The 15,922-nt window shown below is 37.4% G+C and overlaps 1 protein-coding gene across 7 annotated transcripts in view; it reads left to right on the top strand.

Moving 5' to 3' along the window:
- Window positions 1–206: 206 nt before the first annotated feature.
- LOC148853900 (uncharacterized) overlaps window positions 207–15,922 on the top strand; it is a 54,720-nt gene continuing 39,004 nt past the window's right edge. Inside the window, exons 1-14 of one of the 7 annotated variants that reach the window (XM_088983102.1) lie at window positions 207–605; window positions 3,963–4,030; window positions 4,205–4,313; window positions 4,665–4,872; window positions 10,023–10,277; window positions 10,784–10,908; window positions 11,044–11,088; window positions 11,723–11,804; window positions 11,914–11,982; window positions 12,060–12,230; window positions 12,341–12,406; window positions 14,460–14,528; window positions 15,275–15,418; window positions 15,554–15,627. In XM_088983102.1, the coding sequence (XP_088839228.1) occupies window positions 4,705–4,872; window positions 10,023–10,277; window positions 10,784–10,908; window positions 11,044–11,088; window positions 11,723–11,804; window positions 11,914–11,982; window positions 12,060–12,230; window positions 12,341–12,406; window positions 14,460–14,528; window positions 15,275–15,418; window positions 15,554–15,627 (1,268 nt within the window). In that variant the 5' untranslated portion in view covers window positions 207–605; window positions 3,963–4,030; window positions 4,205–4,313; window positions 4,665–4,704. Of the gene's footprint in view, window positions 606–3,962; window positions 4,031–4,151; window positions 4,314–4,664; window positions 4,873–10,022; window positions 10,278–10,783; window positions 10,909–11,043; window positions 11,089–11,722; window positions 11,805–11,913; window positions 11,983–12,059; window positions 12,231–12,340; window positions 12,407–14,459; window positions 14,529–15,274; window positions 15,419–15,553; window positions 15,628–15,922 lie in introns of all 7 variants that reach the window. The other 6 variants (XM_088983101.1, XM_088983100.1, XM_088983107.1 and 3 more) reach the window with 6 other exon arrangements.

Raw genomic sequence — 15,922 nt, 5'->3', positions numbered from 1 at the left:
ATTAATTTCCATTTCCAGCTAAACTCCCGATAATTTGTTTCCCGTTTTCATTGACCTAATGAGCTCAAACATCTTGGCGGGACCCACGACTATCTCCTAAGGTGACGGTATCTGCTCCTCACAAATGGGCGCCTCACATGTACATTTACTGTGCATTGAAAACATCTCCCGTGAATAATAACAATGAGATGTTCTCAATGTATGATACAGGATGTGTGTGAGGCGCCTGTGAGGCGCCAGGTACGAGGAGCAGATCCGGTCTCCCCTCCATGCCCTTGGCTCTCACATATCTATATTTTCGCGATCATTGTTTCCTTGCTTTTCTTTCTTTTTTTTTTTTTTTCCTGCAACTGAAAAACTCACGCACACAAAGTGGCATAGAGACATAGAAAGACGAAGGGGTTAATGTCGAAAGCGTCGATCGCATAATACATAGTTAAAAGGAGCTCGTGCGATTGTTCTGCCGTCGACGTCCATGGCGAAATAGTTAAAGACGATCAAATACACAGGGACTTTCTTATTGTAGTGTGTGTATTTTGTTCGGTTGTCCTCTCATGGCCAAACGTGCCGGACTTAGTTGTTACTGTACCGGAGCCAAAAAATAGGTAATTTTTTCTCTGGTCGATAAACCCTAGCTTCGCATCGTCTTCGAAGACACCTGCTGGTCTGGGATTTAACTGATTCAATTTCGTTTCTCTTCATGTGATTGAGATCTTGAATCTATGCACGAGTGTTTCTGATCCAGAGTGCTCATTTTATCCGGAAGTTTGATATTTTCATTCTTGTTAGCCGCATTGGGAGGAATGGTTTTGATTCTAGTTTCTTGATTAGTTGAACACTGGAATTTTAACCAATCAATCATATGATGTTGAAAATCATATTAATTAGAAGTGAATTGTACCGCAATAATTATATTTGCATTGAAAAATGAAAAATTGAGGAATTCTTCACGGGTGAACCTTTCCGTTTTGACTGTTGAATGTTGATGCCAAGCAGATGGTCGTGTTTTGGAAAAGGATTGTCGTAAGGGTAAACTAGATGCCTTTCAGGAAGTTACTAGAACAGACCTGTGCAATGCACAGGCTGGTGTTAAAAGATGTGCATATTCTATAGTGGAGTGATTACATTTAGTTTCCTAATAAAAATAACTGAATTGGTTCTGGATGAGTTAAAGTAGCTCCATGTTTGATATTTTTATTTTTAATTAAAAAAACCACAAAATTCTCAGGGGACTGGAAAGAAAAATGGGAAGGAAAAAGGATAAGCTGACATGGACAACTGCATTTTAAGAATACAGAATAGATATCTACAATTTTGGTGATCTTTCTTCTATGTTGCTTCTAAAATGATTTAGATAGTTTGAGAACCATGTTGGGTTCTATTTGCATGTCTCTGTCTGCTTTGTTCTGGTTCAAGTTTTGCTAAATGCATATGATTTCCTACTATTGTTGAAGAGTTACTTGCTGTGTTAAGAGTTGGCATTTTTTTCCTGGATACTGTTAGTAAATTGGGAAAACTATTTTAACACCTAGTATGTTGATATATGATGCTATCTTCTACATTATATAACTGGATTAAGTCTTGAATCCTGTTAATTCTTCAAATCAGGAAAAAGTCCTCAATCAGTTATACGATTCTTGATATAGCACAATGGCAGTGCAGGTTTTGTGTAGCTGACCCAAGTCAAGGCTTACTTGAGTTGAATTACGGTGACAAGTTAACTCTTTTGATTTAGTTCCTCCACCATCTTACTAATATCAATAAGTAACCAACTTGGGATTTAGTTATGTAACTGGGCACTTAGCTAGGTGTTGGTGTCTATGAATATCTTGTTGCAGTCCTAGGGTCCCCAGCCAAACAAATTGGTCACCTAGTTGACTCTGTGCACTATCAATTGCTACCATTTGATTTTCAGCTTTCCTTACTGCCTACTTGCTTCTCTGCATGCCTTGCATTCAGAGTAGTTTTCCTCTTCCTTAAAGTGCGAATCTTTCTTCCATTAAGATGGAAGAAGGCCCATTCCAGAACAAGATCAGGAGATGCTCTGGTAGGCTAGATTCCATTAATTGAATGAAATTAAATTTTGTGGAATCATATTGGATATTTAGTAATATTACCTTTCTGTGAAACTATTCACCAGTAACAGAATATTGGATTACATTACATTATAAGTCTTCCAGTTCTTGCTCCTCTTCCTTGTTCCTCCGTCTCTTTCATTTCTTCTTTATCTCCGCCTCATAGTCATTGCCAACTAAATCCTTTTGACTGAGCCCCAGTGCTACACCCTATGAAAATTAGGACTTTTTGTTGGGAAGCTTTTCATTTGAAGATTAATTCTTGTGATATGTTGCAGAGAAGGATATCGTTTTGTTGCCTCTCACCTCACATTTGTTCTTTTTATGAATCAAGTAGGGGAAATTATGCCACACCAACTAATCTCCTGCACTTTTGCTTCCAGCATGTGGGAACATATCTTCTTTCTCTTTGGGTGTGGATGGTCACCACTTGAAGACTTAAGATCTATTTTCTCCACAACCTTTTTTTAACCCTAGAAAAAAGGAGAGGGAAAATTCTTTGGAGGTGTGCATGGGATGCTGCTCTTTGGTCAAATTGGGAAGAGAGGAATAACATAATTTTCAATAATAAAAGAAGAATGGAGAAGGTTATTGAGAATGTTCTTGGGTAGTGAGATGGGTGAAGACTTTGGAGGTCTATAAGGTTTTCTCTAAAGATGATATTTTAAGGGGCTGGCAGCTGATAGCAGATTCAAGTTCTGAGAGACCAAGGGTTGTAAAGGAGTGTGTGCTTCAAACTTCAAGGCCTTTCAAACTTAACTTTGATGGTTGTAGCTGGGGTAACCGTGACCCTTCAGGAATAGGGGGAGTTATCCAAAACATGTTGGATGCATTTATTGCTATTTATTCTAGCTCAATAGGTGAAGGAGACTCCACAGCATCAGAATTGTAAGCAGTTCTCCAAGGCCTAAAAATTTGCGAGAATCTTAATCTTCACAATTTAGAGGTTGAACTGGACTCTAAGCTAAGGTAGTGATAAGTTGGTTGACGAACAGCTCAAAAGGAACATGGCAATATAGATACATACTAAGGCTGGCTCTAACTCTAGCAAGAGAGTTGGGAGTGACTTGGTTGTGGACACATAGCACACAGGGCAGCAAACTATGTGGCTGACACATTGGCTAGAGAAGGGGTAAACAGGGAAAATTTGTTTTTGGGTACCTTGTAACATGTATGAGTTCCCCCCCACAGGGAAAAGTTGAGGCAGCACTGCTGTTAGTCGTTCCTGTTGTTTTTTTATTGTAAATATTTCTTTATTTTTTCAATAAATGTGCAAGTCACCTTTCAAAATAAGTTCTTACTCTTTCTAATCAGCACTGCTGTTAATCTTTCCTTTTTTAAAATTGCTTAAAAAACGGTGAGTACCCAGCAAGGTTTACATGTTTCTGGTTTTTTTTGTTTGATAGGACCAGTTAATTTGATAGTCAAAATGGAGATTTGAATAATGCAAACTGCAATTGCTAGGGTTTGGCCATTTGCACTTATATGATGAACAGTGAAACTTGCTGCTAGCCATTTATAACAGTATCTCAGAATCAGTTATTCCTCTACTTAAACTAATTCATCTAGGACTATTGATTTTTGGCTTTTTTTTCTTGATCTATGACACCCAGTTACCAGTACATGGTGTCATGTTGGGCATTTGTGTAGATTTCATGTCCAACACCTTGTCTGGTTATGTTCATGCCACATCTGGGTATCTAGGTAATAGAGGTTTTGATGGCTCCATCATAGATGTGGTCTGTTATCTATTATTTGTTTTGCTTTCATGTCCAACACCTTATCTTGCTGTATCCATGCTGTGTCTGGGTATCTGGATAACAGATGTTATGGTGTCTCCATGTTAGATGTGGTCTGATATCAATTGTTTTTTATTCTGCTTAACAGACATTTTCCAGTGCCCACCTCCACTACTAAGATCTCTTTTTATGGAATCAGTAGATTGCCTTTACTTGGTTAGTTTTTTTTTTATCTAAATTGGAGATATTGGGTTCCAGAAGTGTTATCTGCTCTTTGTGGGCTTAAATGCTCTTCTTCTTTGTTTTGTATGTGTTTTTTTTTGCTGGATTTTCACAGGAGCTTGATCACTTGGAGTTGGATAATGATAGTCCTCATGCATGATTTTGCAGATAAAGACCGAAGAAGTTTCCTTTTGCTCATGTATTTCACCCATCTATGTGCTTTTCTGAAGCACCTGGGCGGGATGATGTTTCTTCTTGGTGCTTGCCTGGAATGATGGTATTCAAAAGCTGTATCACTTAGAATTTTCATTATTTGACACTTAATATAGTTTGTACTGTGTTCATATTTGAAAATACATTATGCAGTTATATAATGAGATTTTTTTATCAGCTAGGAACATTATGGGTTATTGAAATTGTGTAGGTTGTTGTTGTTGTCAATTGGTCTTGTATGAGAAAGAATTTGTTAAAAGATCAAATTGTTTTAATTATTAGATTCATGTAAAAATTTCCTTCTGAATTGAGGGAAGTGCTACTAATAAAAAAAGCTTCATATTAATTTGGCTTTCGCATAGTTACTTTTGTTATTTATTTATTTTTTATTTTTTATGTCCTATGAAACTTCCAGGAAAACAGAGGGTGTTAATGATGTGCCATAGGAGAGAACCATGGAACATTTATCAGATAAGAAATTTCCAGTCAATTCAAAAGATTATAACTTATATGAAGAAGTTGGTGAAGGAGTCAGTGCCACTGTCTACCGTGCTCTATGCATTCCCTTTAACAAGATAGTGGCTATCAAGGTTCTGGACCTGGAAAAGTGCAATAATGATTTGGTATGTGGGTTTCCTGCCATTGTTAAACCTGAGATCTTTATATCCATCATATTTCAGATGGTAATTTTTTCGTAGAAAATTTCTTATTGTATTATTTCTGTGTATTTAGTTGCATTGTGGCAAATGTATTGATAGAATTTGTCAGTACTTGTTGCCTTGTTATACCATTTTATCCATAATCATGTTTATCAAAATCTTCTAAATCACAGAATTGTAGTCTTAAAACCTGTTAGCTTCTGATTTTTGCTCTGCTCAAAATTGGATACAAACAGGGGATGGGGGAGGGATCAATTCTTAAAACCAAGGCTGCCTTGAGCTGAATACATTTGCTTAGCCAATCTGCCAATGTATCATGGACATGGAGGTTGAATCTGGAAACCTTCACATGTATATGAGTCTTGAGTGGGTGAGATGAAAAAAAGGGACTCTGAAATGCTTCCAAAAAGTTGTTTTTACCAATAGCAAGTCCGTATTTTGTGTATTCTATTATCACATACATACAGAAAAGGGCATAAGTAAATCTAAAAAGTTCTCTGATACTTAGGAACACTCCATATTCATTTATGTGAGATAAGCAAAATGAAGGGGAAAATGAATTTTAGAAGTATCCCTCAAGAATCCATGGAGCATGGGAGTTTATCATGTGCTTGATATGGAAATTTTGTCCACTTAGGAGAGTCCATGCAACATCTCTCCATTAGGCTTAAATATGTACTCTGGTGCTTCTAGAATGAAATAATTCTTGGAGGAACTTCTGGTGACCAAGTAAATAGGTCCATTTAATTGGTTAATAGTGCATGGATGTGAAGCATTTGGGGTTCGAGGAACAAACAATGGGCCTACTTACTTTCAATTGGAGCCTCTGGTGAAATTTTGATTACATGGGAGGACAAAAAGGTGCAATGATAAAAGAATTGGTAGGGACCCACACAATAACTATGGAATTAAAAGAAAAAGAAGTTGGATTTGAATGGTGGTTAACTAATGTGTATGGGTCCACCTCATATAGGAACAAAGAAAGTCTGTGGGTGGAATAGTATAGTATTAGCAAAATGCCAAAATGTCTGAGGGATCAAGGTGTCTAGTTGGTGATTTCAAAGTGATCCGGTTCAATGCAGACAAGAATGTGGATTCCTCAAGGATTATGAAAAGCATGATAAGTTTTGAAGAGTTTATTGATTATTTCATGCTCAGAGACCTCCCTTTGCAGAATGCACAACTAAGCTAGTCTAATTTACAAGTGAATGCAGTTTTCTATAAGTTAGACAGATCCCTAGTTACTTCTGAGTGGGAGGAGCACTTTGGTTCTGTTGTAGTAAAAAAATTGGCTGGATCAATTTTGGATCATTATCGCTATTATCGCAATCTGAGGAAATATCTTTTGCTCCTACCCTTTTCAGGTTCAAAAACATGTTGATAACTCATCCTAAGATTAAGGAAAATATAAAGAGGTAATGGAAGGAGTTTTAGGTGGAGGGTTGGGCTAGCTTTCAATTTATGCAAAAAATTTAAAGATGACCAAAGGAAGGTGGAATTGCTAATTGATGAAGGAAGATAAAAGCAGATGGAGTTTGAAGGCTGATTTGGAGACAATAAGAAAGGAGGAGATCTTTTGGCAACAAAAATCAAGGTCTAAGTGGCTAAAGGAAGGGATAGCAACAATAAATTCTTCCACTTTATGGCAACTGGAAGAAGATAGGAAATTTGATTTCTAGGATGTTGGTAAATGGAGAGGAAACACAAGACAAAGAGCAAATTGAGAGTACATTACTTTCTCTTTACAAGGTTTTGTATGCACGAAGATACCTGCGAAGGCCTGTATTGTAGGGGATTCAGTGGGAGAGAATTCCTTTGGTGTTGTTTGCGAGGCTTAAGGAACCATTCTCTATGGAGGAGAGAAAGAGGGCTGTACCTGTAATGGGGATGAGTGTTTGTAAGGCGTTTGGGCTAGATTGGTTTATTATGGCCTTTTATAAAGAGTGTTGAGAATCTATCAAAGAGGATTTGAAAAGAGTATTCCATGAATTTTATATGAGGAGAGAAGTGGGAAAAGGAATAAATGCAACTTTTGTCTCACTAATTCTGAAATGTCTGGAAGCTGCGTTCAGACCCATTAGTCTAACCACGAATTTGTAAAAAATAGTGGCTATAGTGTTGTTGTTCAGCCTTAAGAAGGTGCTTCACTTGGTGGTATCAAAAGAACAAGGGGCTTTTATTAAGGATAGGTAGATTTTGGATCAAACCTTAATAGCCAATTAGATAGTGGAGGATTTTAGGAACTCAGGGGGAATAGGTTTTGAATTCCAAATAGATCTGGAGAAGGCTTATGATCATGCAGATTGGTGTTTCCTCCAATGTATAATGGAGCAAATTGGGTTTGGTTAGAGGTGGATAAAGTGGATTATGGGATGTTTTAGGAGACATTCATTTTTCAATCTTCATCAATATCTCCCCAAAAGTTTTCTTTAAGGAATCCAGAGGCATATACGATAGAGTGTTCCATTGTCACCAGTGTTATTTACTTTGGTGGTAGAATTCTTTAGTGAACTCTTGAAAAGAACTGATGTGAGAAATATTTTTTGAGGTTTTAGACTGGAGAGACAAAATCAAGTAGTTTCCCACTTTGCAGTTTGCAGATATTACCTTGACCTTGGGTGAAATTAGGGGACTTTAGGATGTGGGAGATCTTTGATGGATTTTGGAAGTAGTGGAAAGGGTTTGGGGTTGAAAATTAACTTAAGATAATGCATTTTAGTGGGATTAGATTGGAGAGTGTGGTGTTGGAGGAGTGCACATCTGTTCTAGGGTGTAACTTACAGAAGTGGCCAATTAAGTACTTTGGGCTTCCCTTGGGAGGTAACTTTTTTGGGAGGACATTATTGAAAGGTTTGTCAAGAGGTTGCTCTCATGGGAAAAGAATTACATTTCTAATGGGGGGAGAGTTACTCGATCAAATCCGCACTGTCCAATCTCCCAATGTATTTCTTGTGAGTGTTTAAAGCCCCATTATAAATTGTGAAGAGAATTGAGAAAATAACTAGACTTATTTGGGATCCATGGAACAATAAAAGTAGTCACCTCTTCAAGTGGGAGGAGGTTTGCCAATCAAAAGAGGTCTGTGGGTTAGAAATAGGAAGAGTCCAGTAAAAAACTTGACCTTGTTGGGTAAGTGGCTTTGGACCTTTTTTTTTTCTATGATGTCAAGTTCACTTTATTTTGATTTCCACTTCATTCCAAAAAAGTTTGAAAATGAAATAATTACGATCTACAATCCTATCAAAATAGATCAAAGTATATCTAAACACATCCAAAAACATTCAAACATATTTTTAAATATATTAACACAAATTCATCAATTAATTCATAAGAAAAGTGCAAATACTCAACATTAATCCCAAATAACAAACACAATCACCAATTACCAAGTGGGGATCCTTGTGGGGTGACGATTGGGGATCCTGTGGCCGTGGGGTGGGGAGTGCTCTCCCCGTCCCCACTAGAGGGGATGGAAATTTTCCCACCATTGCCCCCATGGAGGGAAAACCACCCCTATTCTTGCCCCATTAGGGGCGGATCGCTGTGGGGATTGGGGAAATGGGGAAATTGCCATCCCTGGTTGAGATTCAGGCCAGATAGGAGTGAAACTTGGATAAGCACTTGGAAAATAATTTTGACTTCTGCAAGGTGCCAACTGGCTAGTTGGAAGGTCTTTGGCTGGTTGTAGCAGAGACTTGGGATCAAATCCTGCTTGCACCAGGGCTGAGGGGCTATGGGTTTAGGGGTGGGCTATCCCCCATTGTAGCCCCATTGTTTATCAAAAAAAAAAAGACTTCCTAACTCAATGTAATATATAAGATATGATGTTGTCTCAGGAAAAAAGGGGTGAAGTCTTGGGAGGATACTTGGTGGGGGAATTCTCTTTTTTGTCAATCCTTCCCTAGGATCTACAACTTGTATACTTTCAAAAACAAACCATTGTTGAAATGGTGACCTTGGATGATATTGGACTGATGTGGAACTTGGTATTGAGAAGGCCCTTGAGAGATGATGAAACAAATGAGTTGGTTCCTCTCTTAAGCTTACTTCAAGATGTCAACCTGTCCCCTTTGGGGGATGATTATAGAGTTTGGGTTCCTACTACAAAGGTTAGATTTACTTACAATGGTCTCTCTCTTCTCATGTATCATCTGATGTTTGAAGAGTGAGAAGAACACTAATCACCCTTTTTTTATAGTGCTCATATGCCTCTAGATCATGACAGCTATTTCTTTTGTTGTTTGGAAGAACTTGGTTAGCACCAGCTGAAGTGGTATACTTTTTCAGAACAAATTTGATAAGTTTCCGTACCCAGAGGAAAACGATTTTGTGGCAATGTGTGCGTGGGGCAGTGTTGTGGGGGCTTTGGTGTGAAAAAAATGTGAAGATATTTGAAGACATGCAGGTGGTGGAAAATTTCAAACCCACAAAAGTAAGGGCTGCTCATTGGGCTGTGATTTGTGATGATTTCAGAGGTGTTCCCCCCCAGCCAAGGGGGTGGCAGATTATTGCTGGTTTCAGATAAAAAGACAACAAAGGGTGGTGGAGTGGAAATAGAGGGTGACTGTCAAACAATTATCTGGAGGATGAGGAGACAAAATCAGATCCCATGGGAATATAGGTCACTGGTGAGACTGGCTCTCTCACTAGATGCTTCCATGAAGACCTTATTCAATTGGTTGCCTAGGAGTGCTAATATGCTAGCTGATTCTTTGGCTAGGGGTTGTAAGGGAATATTCAGAATGGGGTTGCTCCAGGCCGGGCTGTAATCTGTAAAAGGTGGTATTTTCTCATTTTATGCTGGGAGTCTCTCCTTATGAAGAGATAAGATTTGTACTTTTTGGCCTGCTGCCTGCTTTAGTGAGTAGTATAGTCCTCTCTTAACGAAGTATGTTCTGTTGGTTATCAAAAAAAAAAAAAATGCTTACCAGGTGAGAAAGTCAAATAACTAGTCTTGTGGAGAAGAATGCAGTTTAGTTGTGTAAAGTGTAAAAGGTTTGGGTTAAGTTCTGAGTCTTTGTTGAGAGGTTCAAGACTACCATTGCAATGAATGTATGAAAGATTTTTAACATTCTATTGATGGCCTTTACATATTTCTTTTGCAATGTGTGCAGGATGGTATTCGTCGGGAGGTACTAACAATGAGCTTGATAGACCATCCTACTGTATTAAGAGCACACTGTTCTTTCACGGCTGGTTGCAGCCTGTGGGTTGTAATGCCATACATGGCTGGGGGATCTTGCCTTCACATTATGAAATCTGCTTATCCAGAGGGATTTGAAGAGACAATTATTGCAACATTATTGCGTGAGGTTCTTAAAGCTCTTGTTTACCTTCATGCCCATGGAAATATTCATAGAGACGTTAAGGTATGATCTATGACAGCGTTATGTTTCTGCTGATTTCTGTAGTTCTTCTCTAGATTAGGTGTATCTAATTAGAGGCTGGTTTGCACTGAGAACTTGAATTGCATTTGTTGCATGTTCAGAAACAACGAGAAAAGTTCCTTCACAGTGCCAATCTCTGATCTGAAGTATTTTTATCATCATTTAAAAAAATACCAGATATGAATAAAATATTTGTTTTTTTCTGAAGAGTTCAACCTTTATGCTTTATATCATTGTCTGAAATAATTTTTTCTTTCTTATTTTATTTCTTTATCCTCTTTATTTTTCTCTGGTTGGTTTATGACTTGTAACGGTGAATCTTCATGTTTTGTCTTATTGAATCTGGTTAGTATTTCTAATGTGTAGGCAATAATAGAAGGGAGATTTCTGTTGTGTTTCATATTGCACTTTGGCTTCCATAAGTTCTCCCTTCTGCATGTTATCCTTTGTTTTCTTAGTCAATACCCTTGTATCCAACTCTCTTGTAGGCTGGAAATATCTTAATTGATTCCAATGGAGCAGTCAAATTGGCAGACTTTGGAGTATCAGCATGCATGTTTGACACTGGTGATAGACAACGCTCAAGAAATACTTTTGTTGGAACCCCATGCTGGTACTTTTTGGACCCTCTCAGTTGTCTCATTTTTTCTTGTTGAGATCCTATTTTTGGGTTGAGACTTCAGGTTATCGAATTCTAGAGTTGGCTTGAAGCTCATAATTTGTATTTTAACTATTTTTTTTTTCACAGGATGGCACCTGAAGTCATGCAGCAGCTGCATGGATATGACTTTAAGTGAGTTGTTGACGTGGCAACTTTATTTCTTTTCTTTTTTTGTTAATATAGAATAGTACTTTACTGAGATAGGTCCTTATAAGCGGGACTTTAATCTGTTTGGATCAAGCCACATCTGAGTCCATCAAATGATTAGAAATCTATATCCAAATCTGATCCAATTTCTGATCAGATCTAGAGGGTCTTGGATTGGATTCAGATCCTACCAGATTTTTGGATTAAATCTGAGTCCATTTCACCATCTTTAAAATTAAGAAAAATCTAAAAAATATAAATAATTAATCACTCTCTGACTTGTACATACAAAATTATATATTATTTTTATAAATAATTCTATATTATTTATGTATATGTGTATATGCATAATGATCTATGTATATAATATATAATACTTATCTCTCAAAAAATATAGTTATATAATATATTACACATTATATAAAATTTAATTGGAATTGGATCGAACAGGGTTAGATCCATATTCAATCTGATTATAAAATGACTGCATGTTTTTTTAAAAAATCCGAATCTGATTCATCCATGTAATGGATAATCTGAATCCAAAATAATTGGATCAGTTCTTGGACTTTTGTTGCCATTGACATCCTGACTTATAAGATTAGTTTTGTGTAAACAGAGCAGATATTTGGTCATTTGGGATTACTGCCCTTGAACTTGCTCATGGCCATGCCCCATTTTCCAAATATCCACCAATGAAGGTAAATTCGTTGGTTCCAAAGAATTGCATTCAATCTATGTAATAGAAATGTCAACTGGTACTTGTTCAACAAATTTTGTTTACTCTTTGTTATCTTTCTCTGTTCGCAGGTTTTGTTGATGACCTTGCAGAATGCACCGCCAGGTCTGGACTATGAAAGAGACAAGAGATTCTCAAAGGTATTTAAATTCTATTTTAACCTACTTACTGGTAACCACTTTCGGGGTATTGTTTTGAAAGTCATGTTCTTTTGTAGTCTTTTAAAGAGATGGTAGCCATGTGCCTAGTGAAGGACCCAAAAAAGCGTCCCACATCAGAAAAGCTTTTGAAGCACAGTTTCTTTAAGCATGCTCGCTCAACTGATTATCTAGCTCGGACTATTCTTGATGGCCTCGCTCCACTTGGTGATCGTTTTAGGATGCTTAAGGTGTCTGGTTCATTTCCCACCCTTAGCTCTTCTTCATGTACAGTTTGTAAGCTATATCAGGAGGCATGAGTTCATTTTTGTTTTGTATTTTATTTGTGTTATATTTACAGGAAAAAGAGGCTGATTTCCTTGCTCAGAATAAGGTGATGTATGGAGATAAGGAGCATTTGTCACAGGTGAAGTTCACAGTGTTTCCTTTTCTGCTTTCAAGTTTCTCAAAGAAGACAACTTGCTTTGTAGTGTATCTTACAGAATACTGCTCCGTCATTCTTTATCTGTTGTTGCGTATTCTGGTATTAGCCAAAAACCTCTATGGTCTTTGAACTTGGTGGATAAGTCAAATGAAAAAGATCTTTTGCCCTCTTGTGAGTACAATTATAGGTGCTGATATAACTATTGATCTCTTGAAAAGGGTTTGAAATGTAGACAGTAGTGATTTTATGATTTCTAATTTCTTTTTAAAGTAATGGGATTGACGAATTTTATCATGGCATCATAAAAGTAGAGGTTGGAAAAAAGGCTCTGCTCAGGAAGTGGATTTGGAGATTTGGGACTGAGAGCGAAAGTTGGTGGAGAAGCTTAACTGCTGCTAAGTATAGTGTTGAAAGAGGGGAGTGGATGACTGCTGACTCCTTGGCTTTCTATGGCTGCTTGCTTTGGAAAGGAATCATGAAGATTCTCCCTTGTCTCTCAAGGGGTATTGCCTACAAGACGGGTGATGTGAACAGTCTTTGGTTCTGGAAAGACTCCTTGTGTGCAGAAGTTCCTTTGGAAGGGCTCTTCCCCTAGCTGTTTCAGTTAGCAAAAGATAAAGAGGCTTCAGTGGCGGAGAGTTATGAAACTGTGGGGGAAGTGTAACCTGGGCACCAAAAGTCAGGAGAGGTTTTCAGGATTGGGAGGTGAATTGGTTTTCAGAGCTTCTTCAGTTGCTTCTGGATTAAAAGGTTGATGTCAATTGGTCTGATCAGTGGAGTTGGATTTGGGGTAAGGACAGGCTTTCTTTGTCAAGTCTTTTGCAGTTCTAAGGGAAACATTGCAATAGTTTATAGGTGTTGCACTAAATTAATGAAGGCTTTACTTAAGAAACACCTATGGTGGTCTGGAAATGAGTAGAACCCACTGCAAAGAATAGCCTTAGGAAGATGGTCACTAATCTTCTTATACATGGTCAGCATGCAACAAAGATATGATGGAGAGCCACAAGAGCAGCTATCTTATGGTCAGTTTGGGAAGAAAGGAACAATAGCATCTTTAAAGGAGTGGAGAAATCCAACGAGGCAATTGTAGAAAGGATAATTATTATGACTATTCAATGGTTGAAAACATTGGATTTGTTTAAAGATTTCTCAGCTGATGACATTTACAGGAAATGGGAAGTGGTGGCATCTACAACTTCCATGAAACCTATTGTGCAGGAATTGTGGTCCCCACCAATACAACAAAGAGTGAAGTTGAACTTCGATGGGAGTTCAAGAGGTAACCCGGGCCCTTCAGGTATAGGAGGAGTATTCAGAGATGAGAATGGCAGAATTGTAGCTTTGTTCTCAGGACCAATAGGGGTGGGGGACTCATTGGGAGCGGAGGTGATGGCTTTGCTTCAAGGTGTAAGATATGCTGAACAATTGGGGTTACACCAAATTGAGATAGAGGGAGACTCTAAATTGTTGATTGAGTGGCTGCAATCTAGTAAGTTGGGAGCCTGGATTTATAGACAGCCCATAAGGGAAATCCTCAACATAACAAGGGAGATCGGTGCATGCTTCAAATGGACAAGGAGATCAGCTAATGGTTTAGCTGACACGTTGGCTAAACAAGGGACTGTGAGGGAGAGAATGTTCTGGGCAGTTTTGTAAGAAAGATTACTGGGGGCTCCACACCTACATAGGGGTTGACAGCTGTACTTAAATCTGGAAAGTTATTCTTAAGTTATATTAATGAAGTTACCGTTTCCAATAAAAAAACAAATTCTGTTGCTAATAACATTGCTTGTTGTTGCCCAGTATTAATTTGTCATGCTCTGTTTTTTATGTTAACTAGATATTTCTTGAATTTCATTTTATATCTTTTTTTTTTTTAATTTCACTACCAATTATGTGTATAAAAAGAGTTAAGTCCAGTCACACCTGATTTGTAAAAAAAAAATCTTTTACAGAAATTAGCATTTCCTGGAACGTAGCTACCAAATTTATATTGTCAATAAAATGTGTTCCTGAATGATTGGCGTTGCAGCAAGAGTATATACGAGGAATCAGTGCATGGAACTTCAATTTGGAGGATTTGAAAGCTCAGGCAGCCCTTGTAAGTATATCTCTGTTTATTTTATCTGCGGCCTGTGTAAAAAAAATGAAATTGAAAATATTTCTTGGGTAGAGTAGGGGGTCGATATTTTTTTGAGACAAGGTAGAGTATAATATTTCATTAATAGGCAAAAAGATACATCAGTAAACCCTGTACGATCATCTCGTGGCTATTAAGAACATGATTTTCAATTACAAAGAAAAGTCTTGTGATCTCTTAAAATAATTTGCACATGTTATCCCAAGGATATCATTTGTTTCAGCTGAACTATTTGAAAAATTCATTTATTTGTTTCTTGCCAAATCATCCAAAAAACTGCTGCTGTTGCTGTATTCCAAATTAACTTTTCCTCTTTTGTTCAAATCTTCCAGCATCCACCCCTTCAAGAAGCTCTCAATTGATGCAGGAAGACAACCTTTGACAGCAAATATCTTCATAACTCTAAACCATATTGAATAAGAGTATTTACGAAGGGTGTTGATAATGAAATAATGATCAGTGGTCTTGTTGCATTTGAGGCACTAGAAGTCTTAATTTAACATTAATGGGTCTGATGTGGGGCTGGTCTGTTGAGTGGCAGAGGGATGTTATCTCTCCTGTTGTTTTTATTTTCTTACTGTTACATTTAATAAAATATCTTATCTTGTTAGTGATCAAAAGAATATCTGTAAGTGAAGTGCTTTCACTGTTGAAGATATTTTATGGTGGTATATTTTTCTCTTTCACCAGTTATGCTTTGTCTTCAGATTCAGGATGATGGAGTCCAAAATACAGAAGGTCAAGACATGAATAGAAAATCAAAGAATGGATATAATGAAGTTGTAGGCTTTGCACCAGAGCCTCAGTCCCCTGAAAGTGATAAGCTTTCTAATGCAGTACCTGTGCAAAAGGTACTTGTACCAAAATAAAATGAATTTCTAGTACAACTTTTACTGCCTTATTAATTTCTTGGTTCTCATCTTAAGTTGCTTTTGAACATAAATTTACATTCTTTTGTATTTATTAACATTCTTTTTTTTTATTAGGATGTGCTCGACGATTTTCAGAATATAAAGGATTCACTTGCTTCATTTCCTATTTGCCCTCTTCAGGCACTGAAGTATGTGCAGTTGTTATTTGGTGTTTTATTTTACTTTTTAATTGTCATGGTATTGCTTTTGGTTAGATGTGTCTTTATCAGATTCCCTAGGATATTAGCATTTTTAAATGGAACATACTGCCCCAAGGCCAAGAGTGAATTGCATATGATCTATTTGTGCCCATGCTTGGCTATTGATCATTGTTTATCTTTAGCAGTTATTCAGTGTGTGCATGTTGGAAGAAAAAGGAATTTCATACCAATTAAGAAAAGACACTTGTAATCAGCTCATTCCAGTGAGTTCCTAGTTTGTCCA

The sequence above is a fragment of the Nelumbo lutea genome, chromosome 4 (assembly GCF_056320005.1).
Source record: "Nelumbo lutea isolate HS-2025 chromosome 4, American lotus-T2T, whole genome shotgun sequence".
In the NCBI taxonomy this organism is placed as follows: domain Eukaryota; kingdom Viridiplantae; phylum Streptophyta; class Magnoliopsida; order Proteales; family Nelumbonaceae; genus Nelumbo; species Nelumbo lutea.
The sequence above is the reverse complement of the archived record's forward strand: the minus strand, read 5'-3'. Positions and strand labels throughout refer to the sequence as shown.